The sequence below is a fragment of the Mandrillus leucophaeus genome, unplaced genomic scaffold (genome assembly GCF_000951045.1).
Source record: "Mandrillus leucophaeus isolate KB7577 unplaced genomic scaffold, Mleu.le_1.0 Scaffold15, whole genome shotgun sequence".
NCBI lineage: Eukaryota > Metazoa > Chordata > Mammalia > Primates > Cercopithecidae > Mandrillus > Mandrillus leucophaeus.
The window spans coordinates 8,106,250-8,114,636 of record NW_012101476.1 but is presented as its reverse complement, the minus strand read 5'-3'; the positions used below and the strand labels follow the sequence as shown (position 1 = coordinate 8,114,636).

The 8,387-nt window shown below is 45.7% G+C and overlaps 1 protein-coding gene across 1 annotated transcript in view; it reads right to left on the bottom strand.

The window, feature by feature from the left end:
* Positions 1–3,598: 3,598 nt before the first annotated feature.
* Positions 3,599–8,387, bottom strand: part of ITIH5 (inter-alpha-trypsin inhibitor heavy chain family, member 5) — a 53,887-nt gene continuing 49,098 nt past the window's right edge. The window contains exons 9-10 of the mRNA XM_011974908.1: positions 6,690–7,067; positions 3,599–4,562 (exon numbers count right to left, since the gene is read on the bottom strand). Coding sequence (XP_011830298.1) covers positions 4,261–4,562; positions 6,690–7,067 — 680 coding nt within the window. The 3' untranslated portion in view covers positions 3,599–4,260. The remainder of the gene's footprint in view (positions 4,563–6,689; positions 7,068–8,387) is intronic.

The window sequence follows — 8,387 nt, the reverse complement described above, 5'->3', positions numbered from 1 at the left end:
TCAATTGAAATTTAAACACGATCCAGTGAAACCACTCAGAACTGGAGGTAGGAATGCCAGAACCATGAGTTAGAAATGGCACCTAGGAGGGAAATGACCCTGAGCCCAGTGGAAGCAGCACCAGTCAAGATGGTGGGCATAGTGTGTGCAAAAGAGTACCCAATAATGTACTGGTCCCAATAATAATCAAAGTTTGGAATGCCACAGTCCCCAGGCAGGAATGGACTGAGAGGTTTAAGATCCTCCAGTGTATCCAACAGTTTCAGAAGAGCACAGGAATGACTGCTGTGAATTTGTTGTTCTCTACAATAATTTGTGTTAACATTCTTCTTCCAGTGTCGCTACCCCATTTACATATCATCGTGTGTAATTCAGAAATGCCTACAAACAAGCAGTGCAGTTAGATTCATCAAGTTTTATTCTCAACAGCCCTGATTCCATTTTCCCTTAAAAAAATAAACAGACCAGTATGTTGTTTGTTTTTACGCATCATTCTCTTACAAATTTGTTGTCTAAGTAAAATGTCTCTTGAATGTGAACTGTCTGGTACCCCACTATTTAAAACTGACTAAAATAAATATTTAAAGCTATGTTTCTAAGTATTTGCTTAGCTGTGTTATTTTGTTTATTTTAGCTGGATCATGTCCTACGGTTCCAAGAGTCCTTTAAATTTTAATAATGGCATTGTTTGTGTACATTCTGGGAAGCTTAAAGAACATAAAAAGAATTAATGTTTTGAATGATTTGATGTCTTAGTCAGCTTGGGCTGCCTTAACAAGAATACCACAGACTTGAGTGGCTTAAACAAAACACATTTATTTCTCATAGTTCTGGAGGCTGGGAAGTCCAAGATCAAGGCGGCAGCAGACGTGGTGTCTGGTGAGGGCCATCTTCTCAAAAGACGATCAATTCCATGTCTCTTTTTTTTTTTTTTTTTTGGCGGAGTTTTGCTCTGTCACTCAGGCTGGAGTGCAATGGCGTGATCTTGGCTCACTGCAACCTCTGACTCCCTGGTTCAAGCGATTCTCCTGCCTCAGCCTCCCGAGCAGCTGGGACTACAGGCAGGCACCACCACGCCCAGCTAATTTTTGTATTTTTAGTGGAGACAGGGTTTCACCATGTTGGCCAAGATGGTCTCGATCTCCTGACTTCATGATCCGCCCGCCTCGGCCTCCCAAAATGCTGGGATTACAGGCGTGAGCCACTGCACCCGGCCCCAAGTCTCTTCCTATAAGGGCCTTAATCCCATTTGTGAGGGCTCTGCCCTCAAGACCTAATAACCTTCCAAAGGTCCCAATTCCAAGAACCATCACATTCGGGATTTAAGCTTCAACATATGGATTTGGGGAAGACATATACACTCAATTCAAGGCATGTAGTTTAGCCAAAACATAAATGTAAAGGAATGAATCCTGTTCCTAATCCACCTATGAGGATACATGATTCAATTAAATGTTGAATGTTACTCCCTAAAGAAACAAAGAGGCGCTCACTCCGATTCCCAGTCCCTGGCCTCCTCAGCACAGTTGCAGCACCGAGGGAATCTTCTGATGGTTTCTCCTCCCAACATCCCCTCCCTTTAGCCTGAAGTTGTAAAGCATTAAAAAGTCAAATGGAGGAAGATGGTGCAGCTAGCATGGGGCTGTGGGGGGTCAGGGGAGGATAAAGAACAGTGTTCCTTCATTTTCAGTCCATTTCATTTTAGGAATGTGAAACTTTAAATGAGAAGATCCTTCAAGACGACTCATCCAGATGCCTCTCATTTGTAGACAAGGGAGGGGACTGAAAGGCAGAGATGCTGACTTGTTCAAGGTCCCAGTTAGTCGGTGATTATGACACATTAACTACTGTGATAACAAGGAGATTTATCTCCTCTAATTATGACATACTTCTTCATCTCATTCAATCTCCCATTTGGGAACAACCCTCACCCTGGTTTATAAATGCTCAAGGAAAATAAATGATTGCCCAGATGGTGAAACAGTGTCAAAGCAAACAAAACGATTCTGGAGGTTCAGTGTAGCCCTGCATTAAGTATGTTGTATAACCTGGCAAAACCCTCTCCGTGGCACTCTCTGCCTCAGTTTCCCTGAGAATTTCGCCCTTCCCCTGCATTTAAAGAGCTTGTCACAACACACGTGGACAACAGAAAATACTATTTTTTTTAATCAAATGCAAAGTTCCTAACTATAACCTCGGGATGGGGTTTGGGGCTTTCAGGCACTGACCCCATTTGCAGGAAAAAAAAAAAAAAAAAAAAATCTACACCTAAAGAGGAAGAGGAAAAAAGGTGATATTTGTCTAAAGTAAAATATAATTTTTAAAAATAAAAGCTCAACTTTGATACTTTTTAATTTTTTTTCTGAGCAGGCGAGTTAGCTATGGGTATCTCATTGCAATGTTTTTCTCAGCTCTTAAAGTAGCAGCACAGGCAGTAGAACTGCTCTTTCCTAATAACGTCCTCTTTTCTGCAGTGTCAAGACTTAAACACCTGGAACAACAGATCACTGCTCCAAGTGCTCCACAGGGGACGGGGCCACCTGGCTCCAGGGCTGTCTGTCCGGCTGGGATTTACATAATAGGAAGGCCCCAGGGAGCCTGGCCAGCCCCTGGCTACCTCTAGCTCCCGCTCCCTTTCTCTGAGCTCTACAGTCTGAAAGCATCTGTCAGCAGCACTGGCTGGCAGCCTCTGCACCTCTGGCATGAATACAGGCAGCTGAGTTTGGGAAGACGGAAGGCAAATAAATAGCACAGCAGACAGGCTCTGGTGTGGAGGGTTCACAAAGCGAGAGAGACAAGCCCGGAGAGTCCCCCAGCGCTAACTCGTTCCGAAGCCGCTGCGTCCAACAGGAACATGTGGATGTCATTTTACTGCCAGAATCTTTCCCCAGGGAAGACAAACATGATAAACAATTTCTTAACTCAGGTATCCCTCCCAGTGCTAAGCATGCCTTCGCATTTCACGCGGGGGCTGCTCTGGTGTCAAGCCCCATGGAAGAAGCCTCTTGTGAGGCCAGCCCGAGCCTTGAACTCTGGCCCGCATAGAAACATTCCACCTCCCTGACCACAGTCTTTCTCTGCCCAAGCGCTCCCAGTATCTGTCTGCTGAAGGGTGACGTTCATTGGCTCTGGAAGCCCCCTCTGATCTTAACCTTTTCCTTAGGGCATCAGGTTTGTCCAAGTTTTGGAACCAGAGCCCCTGTTCATGCTGGTTTCCTGGCTTTTTTTCTATCTGACATGAAGGAAGCTGGAAGTCCTCGATTTTCTAAGCACTGACACGCTTCCTGTGATAGGTGGGCCGGTGGACCTTCTCCGAGCCGGCTGTGCCTCCCGTCCTAGCACTGTGCCCATGCAACTGATTACCTCCTGGAGGACCACAAGGAAACAAGGTCTGGGAACTGTGACAAAGGCAGGAGAGCTCCAAGTAAAAGATGCATCACATTCACTTGGCCAACTCTTCAGCACCAAGACATGCCAGTAAAATCAACCACATGGAGTTGTCCTGTGTGTTAAAAGCCTTTAGCTTATTGGAACAAACTGGAGAACAGCCATTAACAAAGTCACGTGGTTTACAAAGCCCATTAGAAAGAGATCAGTATCTGAGCTGTAGATGTTTCTATTTTCAATCAAATTTCCTTTTAATGAAAACTAATTTTTAAGGGCAAGATACCACAGCAGAAGAAAAACCTCTCATAAGAAAAGACTTCATGGTTTACAGCGATCAAACGTATGGGCTATTTGCATGATTGGTGGCCTGGACTCAGTGAGAGATTCCTTTGTAGCAGAGGTTGGCCACACATCTGGGGGCTGCAGCACCACTGAAAAGACAGCTTTCTAAGCATTAGTGTAAGGCAAAAATCACAGTCCCCAAACTTGGCCATTTCCACCAAGAAAACAAGTTTCATAGCAACCTTCCTTCACCAGAAAGGCTTACTTTATGACAGGCTAACAGAACAGATAAGCAGGTTGGGACAAGATACAGACTTTCTTGCATTTAGCTATGACCTTTCTCCCCTCCGTGGATGTGGGCAGGGTGGGGAGAGGCAGGAAGAGGGAGTAGAGAGAAATGACATTTGCACTCAGGCTTCCCGCCCCTACCCTTTGCCCAGACAGACGTTGGATCTACGCTGCACCAGGGGTGGGTCACGGAGTCCAGCTAATTGCCAGGAGCTGAAGCATGTACAAGCCATGAAAAGAGCTGCCCCATGGCCTCCCCACATCACGGTCCTTCATGCACTTGCATCATTAAGGCTGCCAGCTTCAGAGCTCCCTGGACGTTCCCCGGCCAAGCGTCATCCCTGTGTCAAACGGATGGGAGGCCAGGTAATCCTTGTACTCCCCGTCAATCAGTTTGGCGGCGTTGTTCCTGGCAAACCAGCAGTCTATCTGCTCTTCCCCATTGTAGATCTTCCTTTGCTTCCAGACCACTGGGACTTGGTGGCCTTTCACCTTTAGGACGGCCTCAGGCCCCTCTCCCGCCTGAAGGAGCAGAAGGTGAGTGGGGCTCTGGCTGGGCCCCGCAGGGTCTTCCGTGAGTCTGGCATCCTGGTTCAGGAACTGACCTGGGAGGACAAAGCAAAGCATCGGGTCTCAGTCAAATGCAGAAACCTCCTGCTGCAATCCAGCTTCAGTGCTATCAGTGGCGGCAAGGCTTACAATTGGCCACAGCCCGAGACTGGACTCTCCCAGCAGGAGCTGAGACATTTTCTGGTGTCATGGAAGAACATGTGTTCTGGGGGCAGGGAGGAGAGAGCTGAGGATTTAGCCACACCATGGGATTTACCCACGACTGCTGGAAGCTTCCCAGTTGCTAACACTAGAAAGTTGCCTAACCTACAAATAGCGATAACCATGGTCTCCTACTGAGTCCAGAGGACAGGATAGGGCAGATAAAAGAGGGAAGTAGTGTTCCGTCTTCCCTCTGTCCTTTCCCCAGTCACAGGCCCGCCTCCTTTCTATCAGCCTCAGGTCTGTGGTGCAGGATGGAAAGCAGTCAGCTCAGCTCGTCTCTGACCCTCATCCTCAGGACTCTCCGGGTCCGATGGCAGCACTGCTCAGGCCACAGGAATAAAGAGCTGTGTCTGCAAAGGGAGCTCACACTGGGCCGCCAGGCCCCACGAAATACAGCCAGCTCAAGAGTCAGGAAATCCTGCCTACTAAACTGAGCCCTGACAATGGCTTGCTCTTTATTTTTGGGCAAGGGGCCCATGCAAAATTGCTCGTTGAAGAAAGCTGGGTAGAATGGCCCGCCTGCTGTGCACAGCCACGTGGGTACCTCCCCTGGTGGGGGTGTTGCTCAGGCTGGGCGCTGGGCAGGGCTGCCTCGTGTCTGTGTCTTCTTGCTGAGAGCAAAGGAACTGGATCCTCAAGTGACTACACTCCAATTCCTCATTCATTTTCCCAGAAGTCTAAAGAGAACTACTGGTTTATAAAGCCCATTCTTAGCCCAGAAAGCCCAGGAAGAAATCTAATTTTCATATTACATATGTAGTGATCTAATTTTCATATTACATATGTAATTTTCATATTACATATACAGTCATGCACCACATCATGACATTTCAATCAATGATGGACTGAAAATATGATGGTGGTCCCATAGGATTATAATAGCGTATTTTTAGTGTACCTTTTCTATGTCTAGATACGTTTAGATGAACAAATACTTATGAACATGTTGCAATTGCCTGCAGTATTCCATGCAGTCACACGCTGTACAGGTTTGTAGCCTGGGAGCAATAGGAGACACCACAGAGCCTAGCTGGGTGGGTAGTAGACTACACTATCTAGAGAGGTTTGTGTAAGGATATTCTAGATGGTCATATAGCGACCAAATCACCTAACGATGCATTTCTCAGAATGTATCCCTGTCATTAAGCAAGGCATGACTGTGTGTGTGTGTGTGTGTGAATATATACAATATGTACATATATATACATACATACAGACTGTATATATACACACATACAGACTGCGTATACACACACACACACATACAGACTGCGTATATACACACACATGCACCATAAATACATAGACTGTATACATATATACACATTCATACTGTATACATACATATATACATATACACACATATATACAGACTGTATATATACACACATATACAGACTGTGTGTATATACACACACCATACATACAGACTATATATACACACACACACAGACTATATGTATATATACATACCATACATACACACTGTATACATACATGCTGTATACATATATACACATATACACAGACTGTGTATATATATACATGTATATAGACTGATATATAATGTATATGTATGTATATATACATACATATCAGTCTGTGTATACATATATACACACGTAGACTGTGTATAATACATATATCCATGTATATGTATAATACATTATGTAGACTATATATACATACAAACATATAGCTTGTATATATGTATTTAGACTGTATATATACATACATGCAGTCTGTGTATACATATATATGTATATTATGTATATGTATAGACTGTATATATATGCACACAAACACATACATACATACATATGCTGACTGTATATATAATAAAAACCACATTCCTATTGAATTTCTCAGTCGAACTAAAGGTGCTGGCAATACCGGCTTTGCTTGGGAGATTTAACTCTGTCCTCTACACCCAGCGTGAGGACAGCACAGCTTCCCACCTAGCAGTCCGTGGCAGTTGCTGGAGAGGCCTTCGCTGTTGGCGATGTAGAAACCCAGGTGGTGTCGCTGGAAGGGCGCCGGCTTTTTGTAGAGGTGGATGAGGATGACAAAGGCTATGGAGCCCTGGATGGTGACCGTGACATTGGCATTGGCAGACACGGATACCTCCAGCCCCCGGCTCCCCACCACCACACTCTGGTTGCAGGGGAGCACCAGCCTGTCCCCACCATCCAGGATGACTCTGCTCGGTGTGATCTCGAGGTAAGATCTCTCTGGTTTGTTGACGAGGATGGTGATGGTGCGGAAGTAAGTGCGCTGTTTCTTATGGCCATTTGGAGGGGCGGGTGCCCCGATTAACTCTCCATTCACTGTCACACCTCAAAGGCCAAGGGGAAAAGAACAAGGTTAGAAAATCTGGCCGGGAGCGGTGGCTCACGCCTGTCATTCCAGCACTTGGGAGGCCAGGGCAGGTGGACTGCTTGAGGCCAGGAGTTCAAGACCAGCCTGGGCAACACAGAGAGACCCTGTCTCTACTAAAAATAAAAAATTAGCTGGGCATAGTGGTGCATGCTTGTAGTCCCAGCTAGTTCGCTTGAGCCCAGGCGTTCCCAGGAGCCCAGGAGCTCAAGGCTACCGTGAGCTGTGAGTACACCACTGCACTCCATCCTGGGCTCCAGAGTAAGATCCTCTCTCACAAAAACAAAAAAAAAAAGGAAGAAAAAATCTATCCCTGTCCAACACATCAAGTTAGAATTTCCCTCCTCCTTTGGGCTTATCTTTGTATCTCTAGTACCAAAAACATTGTCGGACTTACACACAGAAGCCACTCAGTGGTTACTGAGTGAATGGATGAGGGAAAGCGTAAAGTTATGTGTGGATTTTTTACTGTTGTCTGACCAACATCTTGGGATAGAGGAGGGAGGATGTAGGTTTGGGTCAAGATACCGTAGAAGAAGGCACGAAGCTAAGTATCTGTGCATCTACACGCAGCTTACCATGTTCGTGTGGTTTCCTTCCAGTGTGGCGGTAGTGATGAGCGCGCTTGTATGACCCTGATGTGTATTTCGTATCCACCAGAGGCTGCTGATCCTAATGCGGACATCTTACGATGCCCTGAGCAGTGTGGGAGGCTGCAAAGTTAGCTTTTTGTTTTGTTTTTAGTCCAAAAACTCAAGTTCTTCCTCCACTTAGGTGTTCATCCTTAGACAAGTCAGGAAAAAAAAAAACAAACACCTGTAATCCCAGTTTCTGGGGAGGCTGAGGCAGGAGAATCACTACTTGAACCCAGGAGGTGGAGATTGCAGTGAGCGCAGATGGCACCACTTCACTGCAGCCTGGGCGACAGAGTGAAACCCCATCTCAAAAAAGAAAAAAAAAACCTGCCTCCACTTCCTTATCTGTAAAATGGATGGACAGATATAAAACCTAAGAGAATTTTTGTGAGGATCCCAGGAGGTAGCATTTGTGTAAATTGTAAACTGCTATCCAATCAACTCATTTCTTGTTTTCTTCATCATTCTGAACACCACTGGGGCTTTTCTGGACTTGAGCAAGGCCTGTGAACCAAGCCCCAGGGTTCCGTGCTGTCTGGCTGAATAGCAAACAGATGGCAACTGCACTAGAGATGTTTGGGGCTGAATTAGGCGATGCATGTTAAATGCGTTTTGCTCTCAGGCAAAGCAGCAATTTGCAATAAG